The sequence below is a fragment of the Danio aesculapii genome, chromosome 24, assembly GCF_903798145.1.
Source record: "Danio aesculapii chromosome 24, fDanAes4.1, whole genome shotgun sequence".
Taxonomy (NCBI): Eukaryota; Metazoa; Chordata; class Actinopteri; order Cypriniformes; family Danionidae; genus Danio; species Danio aesculapii.
Genome location: NC_079458.1, coordinates 26,468,113 through 26,481,020, shown reverse-complemented (window position 1 = coordinate 26,481,020; position 12,908 = coordinate 26,468,113). Strand labels below are relative to the sequence as shown.

The window sequence follows — 12,908 nt, the reverse complement described above, 5'->3', positions numbered from 1 at the left end:
GTCTTAGAGACGGGGAAAGCAATACTAGGTGCTTCAGGTGTTTTAGGGTTGTGTAGTGTGTCGACTCGAGATGAGGTCCCCTTTGGCTTTAGCTGCGCATCAATAACTTCAAATGCAGCTGGAAAGGGTCAGAAAAATTGTATAACAACATATACATATACTTAGAATTCTTTACATATTAAAAAAAATGTATTTAAAATAATAAATTGCAATCCTATTTCATTATTCAGTAGTTCATAATTCGATATTGATAATCATCACTATAAATGGCAAATTTTTCCATCCTTAAAATAGCAAACGTGGATTCGGACACGCCCTTCATGCTTTTGCACCATGCGCTCTAGACTTAAAATAGAGCCCCAAGTATGAAACTTATTTAAATTGGTTTCTCATACCCATTTCCACCAGTTCAGAGTCAGTCATGGAGTCTCTGCCATTGGCTGTGTGGTCAGAGTGTGGCGGTGGGACGAGCGTCAGAGGTTCAGAGTGCTGAGAGGGGCTGCCAGGCCACTGCAAGTTATCAGCCAGTTTAGCTCTTTCTTCTCGTGCTGTGGGGTCATCCCAAACGATCTGCTCACTCTGGGACGGCTCTGTGTTCAGATCCACAGACACCTGACGTGACATCCTGCCAAACACACAGTCTTTCAACATTCAAGTCTAATGATAACCACAGGGTTTCTGCAGATTTCACAGAAGTCAAATTTACGATTTGTAATATTTCAAGACCATTATGAAGGACAATTCAGATTACGTTAACGATTTTTTCTAATTGCCAGTGGAAAAGATTAGCAATTGTAAAAATCCATTAATTGAATTCAGCTATTTCTGAGCCACATATTTTAAATAATGTATCAAAACAAACAAACTCTAGTTCTATACATACTTATAAAAAAACATACTTAAAAATTAGTGTAATAAATTTGACTTTTGTTACACGTTTATTTGAGATGTATTGTTGGTGGTGGGATCGGTGTTAGCCTGATTGGTTAGCTTTACATGGACAAAGGTAAATTAAGACCAGTTAAAAAATTATTTAAGATCTACAACACAACATCTGAATGAATTTAAGGGCCCTATCAAAAACCCGATACAATATGGGGAAAGACTTATTTGGTGCGATTTATTGCTATTCTCAGACCAGTGCAACCCTAATTTTCATGTTTTGCACCATGTTCTTTAAAGAGCAAATTCATTTGTGCCACTTTGTGGACTCATGGGTGTTCCGGTCAAAAGAGGAGGTGTGTTAAGGCACATTGTTGGCGTGTTGCTATTTTGAGGAACTAAAATAGACTGCGCCACTGACCAACTGAAAGCTGGTCTAACATCCAGTGCAGAGCACATTAGTTATGCGTCTATGTAGGTCCAAAACGCTTACACATTGTTTAATACACACAGGATGTACAGCAATACACAAATATCTTTACATATGAAAAAAGTAAAGGATTAAAATGTTACAAAAATAGTTTTCTACATAAATATAAAACAAATTACCTCCATGCCTTCATGTCAGGGGGCTTTTTTTAAGGTTTATTCATGACAATTAGCATTTGTATAATGTTATTATTATAAGCAGTATTATTGATTACATGCAAAATTATATTTGTTTTAATTGAAAAAAAGTTTAAATTTGTCCACCTGTCGTCCACCGGTTTTATAGGCGTATGCATGACCATAGGGGGCATAAGAATAGGATGCGTATTTGGATATAACTCAGTTTTTTGAATCTGAAATTAGAGCTGATTTTGGAAATAGTTTTGAAACAAATCTTTGCCCTTAACAAACAAAATTAAACATGTATGCTAATGAATGTCTTCAGTGCAATGCATACAACACTGTATTCCTTTTCCACGAAAGTAAAGGAGTAAAGTAAAAAAGTAAAGAGAAAGTAAAGAGGCTGAATGGAGGAGGCTAATTCTTCATCCTCTCGCTGAAGAAGAAGGTTTGTTTAACTGTTTTCTCGCTAGTGAAGCATTCAGTTTTTCCTCTTACAAAGACTGCCATTGTAAATAGCAAATGTGCCATGGCGCAACGCAACTGACTCTTAAAGGGAATAGAAGATAAGACTCTGATTGATTTAATGCACGCTGTGCTTAAAACACACACCCAGTATTCATTAAGAGAATAAGCACAATCATGTTAGAGCATGTGTCGATGTGCAGAGCGTATTTTTCCATCCTTAAAATAGCAAAAGTGGATTTGGACACAACCTTAATGCTTTTGCTCTATGCGCCTAGATCGTCCTAAGACTTTTTAAGGCCTAAAATGTAGTTTTGAAAAATTGAAAACACTTTTTGAAGTCTTAAGACCTTGCATCTGCTGCACATTAACAGAAATCATCAAAATCATTGTCTGTCTAAATTCTCTAGTAAGCAACGGAAAAATGTAATGTATTCTCTCAGGTGGTAAAAGCTTTGAGATGATCAAACAGAGTATTCTGTGTAGAATTGTTTTTATACCGTATGGCCTCTAAATTTCGGCTGCGTCTGGTTATTCGTCCCAGGCTGTCAGGGGTGTGGGGAGAATCCAGCCCCCCTGGACCTGTTCTTGCCAACCGCGAGGAACCTCGACGACCGCTGGTCAGTTTAGTGGCAGACATGATCTCCTGAAGCTGCCTTTGAAGACTCTCTCTCATCTCCAGTGTTTCTGTGAGATCTGAGGGAGGCAAAACATAAGAAAATTAAAGGAAGAGTCAATTGACTTTAGATCAGTCAGAGAGAGAGATGTAAAATAAACAAATCAAAGACATGTCTTTAAAGATGACTTGCTTTTCTTCTCTGTGCTGATGGTTTGATCTTTCTCAGGCTCTCCCAAACTGCCTTGCTTAGGAGTTGAGATGTCTGTAATGTCATCATCAGGGCCCAACTTTAAAAATAAAAAATAAATACATACAAGTTACAATCTTTATTAAAAACTTGATATACTGGGATTGAAGAGTGTGGTAGTGCAGTTATGAATGGTCACCCTGGTCTCCTCATTCTCAGCAAAAGTTCTCAGTCTGGTGCGGGGGGTAGCAGAAGGAGGTGATCTCTGAGTGGAATCTGCCATCTGACTCATAGTGAGGCTCATTTTGGGGTTGAATGTAAAAGGGTAAAGCGACTCCGACACATGCTTCTGCTCATCTGCACACTGAAAAAAGAATAGTGAGTGAACGTGATGAATTCCCTAACTTTGCACTACTGTTAAATTATTTATTTTAAATTTTAAATGTCCATTATTAGGCAAGGCAAGTTTATTTATATAGCACATTTATTATATCTTATTATATATTATATATATATTAATTTTGCAAACAGACAACGGACACTTGTTAAACGTATATTAACCATTAACTGGTCAGATTAATATTAAATTGTTGTTTAATTTAAAAAAATTAATTGACGTGTCTATTTTGTGTCTCACACATTAAATATTGCATTTTAAAATACTGATTTATTTTAACATGCGAACATATTAACAACAGAACTTCACGCACCTGCAGTGTTACCAACAGCATATAAAAAAAAAGAATAAACCAACTAAAAAGAATAAAATAAATGCCTGAACTAAATATTTTTCACTTCAATTACAAACGTAAATTATAAACTGAAAACACTGACTGAATCCTTTTAAACCAGCATAGACTACTTTTTCCAATCATGTCTTTTTTTTCTCAGTCAAATAAAAATAGCAGGCTACCTTAAATCAATCTACGCGATAATTCTTATATAACAAACCTGTCAACATTTTATTAGAAGTGATCAGTTTAAAGATTATGTCTTGAGTTTCTGATTTTACCTTAGAGCTTCTGTGCTTTTATTTTCTCCAACTCACTCATGGGTCGCGCTGCACGTGATGGAAGACAATAATATATACAGTGCATCCGGAAAGTATTCATAGCGCTTCACTTTTTCCACATTTTTTTATGTTACAGCCTTATTCCAAAACGGGTTAAATTGATTTCCTCAAAATTCTACACGCAATTCCCCATAATGACAAAGATTTTATGAAATTGTTGCAAATTAAAAATAAAAAACTAAAATCACATGTACATAAGTATTCACAGCCTTTGCTCAATGCTTTGTTGATGCACCTGGAACATGGAACGGCTAAATATCAACTTCGATATAAAACGACCCTGGGAATAAGTAACGGAAATTATTTATGTATGAGGCAATGCGGCAAATTAATAATGAGGCAATGCTTTAAGTTTTTTTTAAACGCTAATGAATGCTTAATGTACATATCATCAAGTAACTTCATGTACTTACAGCCTGTAGCCAGTGTTGTGAAACTATATAGAGTCTTCTCTCTTTGACAGCTCTGTATTCTTTACTGTTGTCTCCCACTTTACCCTGGTAGATGTAATGAGTGACCGAGTCGTCACAAGACCATCTGAAACAGAGGACATGACATTAGACCTCATCACATTATCCTAAAACACATAATAACAGCATCTTAGCTACAATATGAAATGTAGTTTATTTATTGCCACATCAGTAACTTATGACTTTTTAAAATAAGAACATATTACATAATAGTAACAATAATTTTATACATGAATAAAAGACGATAAAAACACTTAAAATTTAACAGTAGATATAGTTTTTTCACTAGGGTTGGGTATTGTTTGGGATTATTTCGATACCAGTGCTATAGATACTTTAAAAAACAATACCGGTGCCAAATCAGTGCCTGAACTGATACTTTTGAGCCACAAAAATATGGTGGATGACTCTGGAAAAATCATATAAAAGATTTTATTTGACAAAAAAATTAAATAAAACTCTTGAACAATATCATTAAAGTTTAAAGTATACATTATTTTATTTATACACAATATTTTATATATTTGAATTGAATTAATATATTTATTTTGATCACTTGCTTATAAGCATAAATTTAAGATTACTACTAACATTACATTAGATTACTACTAACCTGTGGAAAGGCTGTCATCAAAATCAGGGAACACCTTTTTTTTTTAGGGTTGGGACATGTGACTGTTTACATGGACATTTATCTGATTATTTGCCTAAATCTGAATAAGACAATAATATAATTAAGGTGTTTACATGAGTTGCTTTTTGAATGTTCCTTTTATGATCCCGTTTTACATGTTATAGTACATAAAATAATTAACGTCATTGCGTCACCAGGTTACCCACATTTTCTCTGAAGTTTCATGCAATTTCGAGTGTTTCACACTATTATTAGCAGTTTCACTTTCATTCAGCAACATATTGTTCATGCCCCATGACAAACAGATATTGAATGAGAATATAAAGTAAGCACTGGTGTTGTTTTAATGGAATATGATACCGCATGCTAAAGAAAAAACCTCCACATTTCGTGACGTGGGTCTCTGTGGTCCTTTAAGGTAAACAAAAAAAATGATCAAATAAATACATTTTTCGCTGTTCACATAGTCAGAGTAATGGTGTCCATATAAAGGTAGTCAGTGAAAGTGCCAGATGATGTCACAAGCTGTTAAAGATTGCATTGCTCTGCCTTTTAAGTTGAATCCATGTGCCCTCAAATGATTCATTAAGTTTGACGTGTCCCCCCACTTACATGCACACAACTTTTGTAAAGCATCTGCTTCACGTTGCTGTGTCAAAATCATTGCTTGTAAAATATAGCTGTACTTCAGAACGCTTTGTTTAAGCAAATTTTATGAACGCGATCATGCGTGTTGATAAATCTGAAGGTAGTTGCTCACCGGATGTGCTGTACTGTGCACCTTGCCTAGGTGTGTGTGTTCTCTAAGCAGCAAGAACAAACCCCTAACATCACTGCCGGTGTCCGCTTCAAAGTTGTTTAAAATTAAATGTTTAGAGATGTTGTGACACAATGCATACCTATGTGTGCCTTTGATGCACCCCTTGATGATGCTTGCGTCCTTGTCGCAGCACCAGTGGAACCGAAATTCATATGCAAATTCGGCCCGGTGCATACCTGTTACATAGTTTTCAGTACCCAACCCTGTTTTTCACATTGATATTTAATGAGTAACTTTAAATTCTACCTGGACGTTGATTTTTAAAAACTTCAAACAAAGTAATCTTGGTAAACCATCCTTGTCACTTTCTAACAAATGTGTTTTATGGTGAAGGAGGCTTCTTATTTTAATGTAATTTTCTATTTAATTACTGACATTCGTATACAGAGATTTGGTGTTTACCTAAACTCTGCACCAAGAGAAGCGGCCACTGCATTGAGTTCACTCTGTTTCTTGCTTAATTTCTTGCTCACACACACCACCACCCCACTAAGAGGAGCTGCGGCCTTCTGCTCCACCTGCACAACACAGACACACCTGTAAATTTCTGCATTCAGACAGGAGTAATGAGTGTATGTGTGAGTGTGTATGTACCTCAGGTTCAGGCTCTTTCCCCAGTTGTGGACTGGCAGTCATGGCTGCGAGGTTTGTGACGTGACTGCGGTTGCTGTTAGCAACGGCAGCTTTAAGGTTCCTCTCGATGACATCTGACAAAGGAGTCTCCGCCCCTTGACCTTGCTGGGATATATTACCAGGAGTCTGTAAATGGTCAAACACATCCTGAAACACAGATATATAACAATATTATAAAACTTGTACTTTAGTTTTATCTGAATCATTTGCACTCCTTTTTGACCTCTACAATAACACAGGCAGGATTAGAACAGCAGTTTCTTTCTAATTTATGTGAAAAAGCATTACTAGCATTGGCTAACCTTCTAGCATGTAGAATGCTTTATAGTTTCAGTATAGAGCTTTTTTAAAGGGGACCAATTATGCGGAAATCTCCATTTGTACATGACATCAGAGGGGGAAAGCCCCACCCATTAGTGACAATCTCTTGCTCATTAGCATAGACAGCCCCGAGTGAGAAGCAGCTACCTGCTGAGGAATATGTCAGTGACTAAGAAGCATTAGAAACGATGAGTTTTAGGAGACACTTATTTTTTGGCATTATTAAAAAATTTTTTACACAAACAAGCATGCTTTAATACATTTATAATAGTGTTCGTGTTTTATGGTCATGCTTTAAAAAATAAATGAATAATAACACTAAGTTTCACTATCTATAATCCATAATGATAACTCTTGTATAGTAGTCCCACAAACATACTTTCACATCGGACACTCAATGGCACTCGAATACCCTGTCAGAAAAGTCTAGTGGCTGGGAATGACCTTTTTATGGTGTCTGGTATAATGTTAATGTTGTTTTCTTATCTTTAAATGGATGAATACAGCCACTGTGTAAATACATGGTACAGTTATGAGTTTATCACCACAATATATTGTTATGATAACATGATATCATTGCCATTGCTGATTTCCTGAAGATAAATACCAAACAAATAATACAACTGGAATAACTACAGCAGGACTCATATGATCAATCTCATATGAAGAGCTCACAATGGCATATGATGATGTGTACGGGTGTTGTAGTGGTGTCCCATTTCTTAGGGGTAAATTTGAAGCCCTTTCCCTTTACACTCAGTTTCAATGGCCAATAGGAGGGGGTAGGGATAAAAAAAAAAAAAAAAAAAAGTAATTGGGATTGGGCCTTACTCCTGTTTTGAATCTGCCATTATGCTGACACATAGGCGATTTTAGCTCCGTCCTCTTTTGAAAAGAACACAATACCATTTAAATGTAAAGCAAAAGCCACCAAAATAGCACAAGTTGCATCAAAGCCTAAAACGGGCAGTTTCAAAGTGTTATAAAACATTATTTATGGGGTATTTCAACGTCCCTCACACACTGTAGCGACATCAGCCACTTATTTTACATCTTGTAAAACGGGATATAATAGGTCCCTTTTAAGTTTATAAATACAGACCTGACATTAGCTATGTTTCCATCCAAAGATGCAAATTAAATTTATGCCAAAAACAGGAATATCGCATATAAGACATGCAAATAAAGCAGCGTTTCCATCCAATGAGTCAAAGAGAACAAAATAGTCACTTTCTGATTAACTGGTGCCAAATATCAAAAGTAAAAATGGAATTTGCTATGGTAGGAGAAGCTGCGTGGATATTTTCTTTATTTAATAAAAATGAATGCGTGGTGACGTTTGAAGGTGTGAGATGCAAAGCACAGATGCTCGTAATAATTCTGGAGGTAATTAATAATATTTATGTTTGTCCATAATAATAATAATAATATATGTTATTCCCTTCACACACATTTTTATCATCACATGATCTCTTATAACAAAATCACATGACAATGCGCATACTGGATTTTCAAAATGTTTGCACATCTTGGCATTTCTATCAACTGTTTTTTTTTTTTTTCGCATATGCAAAATGCGCATAAAAATAGGTGAATGGAAACATAGCTATTGATTTTGAATGTCGTTTCTGAGAATCTAACTAACCATGAGGACTTATCATCCTCATGGTATACAATACTTTTAACCCTAAACAAAACATGCTTTCTGTAAATTCCTTTCCAATTCTAGATCACCTTTGTGTTAAATGATGGCCCGAAGAGTTTGTCTCTGCTTAGAAAGCGAGAGGGAGTATCTAGATGGAGAGATGAGTCTTTCTGCTGTGCTCCTTTGGAATCCTCCTGTCCTGGGGTGGCCACCTCGGCCTGCTCCTCCTCTCCCTGTTTTAGCTTCCTGACCGCTGAGCGGACAGTGCGACTCTGAAAGCGAGCTGTGTCCAGAGGGGTGATGGCATCACTATTTTGTGGGCCCAGTAAGGGGAGCTCTGGTGAGCGCTGATGTAGGCGCAGTGGTGGAGGATCTTTTTGAGACGCTCCAACAAAACTGTCTTCTGTTCTCTCTGTAAGAAATGGAGGACTTGATATTTGAAGCTTGTAATGTTCTATTTAATTAATCAGAGACCACCAATTTGAAAAATAGCATTTGATATAATAACTTTACTTCTGTCTAACCTGGAGAAGGTGGCAAGTCAACCAGGTATTGGCCCTCATCTGCACGTTTCCCTGTTCTAGCAGATTCTAAAACCCAGCGAATTGTGACTGCAGGCAGACCCCACTTCTGAGCTGCCTGGTACTTGGTGCCCTCAGGTGTCTGGAGAACCAAATGTGTGCTGGCCAGCATTCCCTTCCTTTGATTAGCAGTCCGCACAAAGTAATCCTGGACACTGCAGAAAGATGTGCAGGGGAGAGAAGAGAGAAAGTATTCAGTTTAAATTTGGTTAGCAATACATAATTTCTGGTTAGAATTATAAATTGCAGTTCAAAGGAACTCCAGGACAAAACAAACCAAATTCTCATATCTTTTATCAAATGCAAAATTGTAATTTTATTACTAATTGGACATTTTTAGCATTAAATAACTAATAATTCAAATAATAACTTTTAAGTCATAACCTTTTTATAAAAAAATAAAGCCTGCTTTATATCTATATCTTGCTTTAATAGTCTGCTTTGTAAGTTTGCTTCTAAAAATCTGCCTGGAAAAAACTGATAACATTAGTTAACTTCCAAAAAAAAATACTTCCAAATATTTATTAATCCTAGGTAATGTTAAATTTGTCATTTACTAATACATTATTCAATACAAAAGTTGTAATAAAAAAACTCTTTTACTATTTAAAGGGCACCTATTTTACCCCTTTTACAAGATGCAAGATAAGCCTTTGGTGTCTCTAGAATGTGTCTGTAAAGTTTCAGCTCAAAATGCCCATCAGATAATCTATTATAGCCTTCAGAATCTGTTCATTTTGGTGAATTTCACTAAACACGAGTTCAGCGTAGCTGTTTTTGTAGCCTGTGGCTGTAAAAGCAAATTAACTGCTTCTCCCTGCCCACCGCTCTAACGTATGGGTTTGTTTCTCAACATGCATTATATCAGATAAACAGCAGTCAGTGGCAGACTTGGATAAAGCTGAAATACAGCTTATTAGTCAAAAATACCAAGTAAGTTTTTCATGAATTTGTGGTGGAGTTTATTCAAGCCTTTCTGAAATGATGAGTCTCACACAAATACCGTTTGCAGTACACACACACATAAGCGTTTACTGACACCATGCGGCCATGTTGGTAATAGCCGGTAAACATTACAGAGTTATAACAAAAAAAAAAAATGCTCTGTGGACATGTGTATACATGTTATTATATAAACATGGCGCCTGTCAATCAATTCGGTTGCCGGGAAAAAGCCCACTCCTACGTCACGTTGTGGTGGGCCTCAGAATTATTCCTATTTTAACGTCAGGAAATAAAAAAATTAAAAAAAGAGACTGTTGGGTTTATATCACTCCAATATGACTGGAGACACCATACCTACACACAGTTCTGTCCAAACAGTTGATTTTCATCATAGGTGCCCTTTAACGGACCTGAACTAACCTAACCAATGTACAGCCCTATGTGAATTACTAAAAAAGATAAATATTGTAATAAATGCATCACTTTTTGTTATTTTATTCATGCTACATTTATAAACCTCATCTAATGGGACCTCATCCAAGCTAGCGGTTTAATTGATGAATTGTAGACTTCATTACTGAGCATGTCTGTTTTACAATGCAGCTGCTTGTTAGCTTAAAGAGGAAATGAAGCACTCAATCAAGTTTACCTCATTTGTAAATTGATTTCCACTTTAATGGAAATATATATAACAAACTTGATTAATGTAATCCTTTTCACTTTCATTCAGGAACATTTCATTGATGCCCTCATTACAAACAAGTATTTGATGTGAGCATTAAGTAAGGACTGGTGGAAGAGTGCTCTTTTAATGGAATTTGATACCGAACGTTGAATAGAAAGAAAAAACCTCTGCATTTCGCGACGCAGGTGTCTGTGGTCCTTTAAGGTAATAAAAAAAAATCATGGTACATGGTAGTCTAGACTCTTAATCAGAGTAATGTCTTAATCATATTAAAATCGGAGCACTGGTGTCCATGTATGTACTCAATGAAAGTGCCAGATGATGTCGCAAGCTTTCAGAGACGGTGCATTCCTCTGCCTAAATGCTTGTATTTGCACCAGCTCTGCAATGCACGTCCATAACTTCATGCATTGGGTTCAATTAGGCTGTTCAGTCTCCATGTTCAGTTCATTACTACCATGGTTGAAACCCAGACAGGCAGTCAGGCAGCGTAATACAGAGAGTGGACCAAAGTGCATCAAACAATCGGTAATTACAAAGGGAAAAAAAGAAAAATAGAATAAATATGTATATTTTTATATTAAACACACATCTGATGCTTTTGTTTGCAGCAGCTCCACGTCCACAACTTCACACATTGGGTTAAATTAGGCTTTACACTTTCTGTGTTTAGTCCTTTACATCCACTCTATCTGTTCAGCTGAGGGAACGAAACCAACCTAAACAAGTAAAACATGCCGTTTTCTTGTAAAGGTTACATTAATCAAGTTTGTTTAATATATTTTTATTAAAGTAGAATCCAATGTACAAAATAATGTAAACTTGACTGAGTGCTTCATTTCCGCTTTAAACCTTCAAGAACTGAAAACTGCCTAGATGAGGGCAAAAAATAGAAGGTCTCACCTCGCTCCCAGGTGTTTGGCGAGCTGAATGAGTGAATCTCTCTCAGCTCCAGTGAACTGACTGACTGACAGCACACAGTCTTTAAGAGGAGAGAAGCCTTCTCTCACTGCCACTGGAGTGAACAGAGGATGAGAGGCAAGTGGCAACACACACTGCTGCTCCACACACATGGCCTTGAACACACACAATCATGGGTTAGTAGTAATAAATAAGCCTCACAAAAACATGTCTGTACAAGACGTTAGCAATTATCAAATGTTACTGTAGTGATTAATAGCTTAAACTTTTAATCAGGATATATGGCACGGTTTTCTCATTCTGGACACAGAGAGAATTAAATCCAGACCCATCTCTATTTCATAATTCAAGAGAACTATTTGTGGATTTACGAATTACGGACAACCTGTGTTAAATTTGTAGTGTGGTTAGTTTTTTGAAGGTCCAATGAAGCGTCCATTTTTATTCGGTGTTTGTCGCATACTTTTCAACATTGGGATGTGAAAATAAGGGTCACACACAGCTACATGAACTGACTGTTTTGAGGATTGCATAGGAGGGGCAACGGTGCCTGTAATGGAAAGGAAGGTAATCCCACCATTTATATATTTATTTCAAAGTGTTTTCATGCCTAAATAAAATGAAAGCACAGAACAAATTTACATTTAAGAGCAAGGGGAGACCCCTGGTGGTTCGGCAGTGTGGTTCGCGTATAGGGAGGATCGGCTCTTTAATGTTTACTGCCATCCTTCATAGAAAGATTAAAAATCCAGGAGAAATACAGGGAAATACCCTTTTACGGGCTGATAGTGAGAAAGAATGGTAAAATACAGGAAAATGCTGTGGAAAAACAGGAGGGTTAACAGGTATGGTTTGATGTAATCTCAAGAGAAAATAATTAGGAAAAATCTGAAATCTGCTTATTTTGATTTTCTCAGATCTCTCACACACACACACTTTACTCCAAATAACTCCAAATAACATATAAAGATTTGCTAGACAATTTTGCCAGAAACAAAGCTTTTTTTTCACTGCAACTTATGATCAACAGTAAAAATTACAATTTTTACCTCTTCCCAACAGGGAAAACCACCAACAATGAAGAATGCATGATTATATGGTGTCATGGCTTTGCAATCCAAGAATTTTGTTATAATGGAAATCAATGGGGCAAAAACAGCCACAAACATAACAAAAGGCTTTTAAATCTTCCCAGAGCAGTGTTTCTCAATCATGTTTGTGGAGGATCACCAACACTGCATGTTTTGGATGTCTCCTTTGTTTGTCAGACCCATTACAGGTCTTTCAGTCTCTGCTAATGAGTTGATGATCTGAATCAGTTGTGTTTGGTTCAGGAGACATGGTAAATATGCAGAGCTGGTGCTCTTCCAGGAACGTGGTTGAGAAACACTGGCCCAGACTGTATTGTTGAGTTTTTGA

At 36.6% G+C, this 12,908-nt stretch overlaps 1 protein-coding gene across 1 annotated transcript in view; it reads right to left on the bottom strand.

Annotated features, from left to right (window-relative positions):
* Positions 1–12,908, bottom strand: part of topbp1 (DNA topoisomerase II binding protein 1) — a 40,927-nt gene that overhangs the window by 9,712 nt on the left and 18,307 nt on the right. The window contains exons 12-22 of the mRNA XM_056450590.1: positions 11,472–11,644; positions 8,882–9,093; positions 8,447–8,769; positions 6,353–6,538; positions 6,161–6,276; positions 4,248–4,371; positions 2,962–3,126; positions 2,766–2,862; positions 2,457–2,652; positions 396–625; positions 1–118 (exon numbers count right to left, since the gene is read on the bottom strand). The exon at positions 1–118 is cut by the window's left edge and continues 22 nt beyond it. Of these exons, the coding sequence (XP_056306565.1) occupies positions 1–118; positions 396–625; positions 2,457–2,652; positions 2,766–2,862; positions 2,962–3,126; positions 4,248–4,371; positions 6,161–6,276; positions 6,353–6,538; positions 8,447–8,769; positions 8,882–9,093; positions 11,472–11,644 (1,940 nt within the window). The remainder of the gene's footprint in view (positions 119–395; positions 626–2,456; positions 2,653–2,765; positions 2,863–2,961; positions 3,127–4,247; positions 4,372–6,160; positions 6,277–6,352; positions 6,539–8,446; positions 8,770–8,881; positions 9,094–11,471; positions 11,645–12,908) is intronic.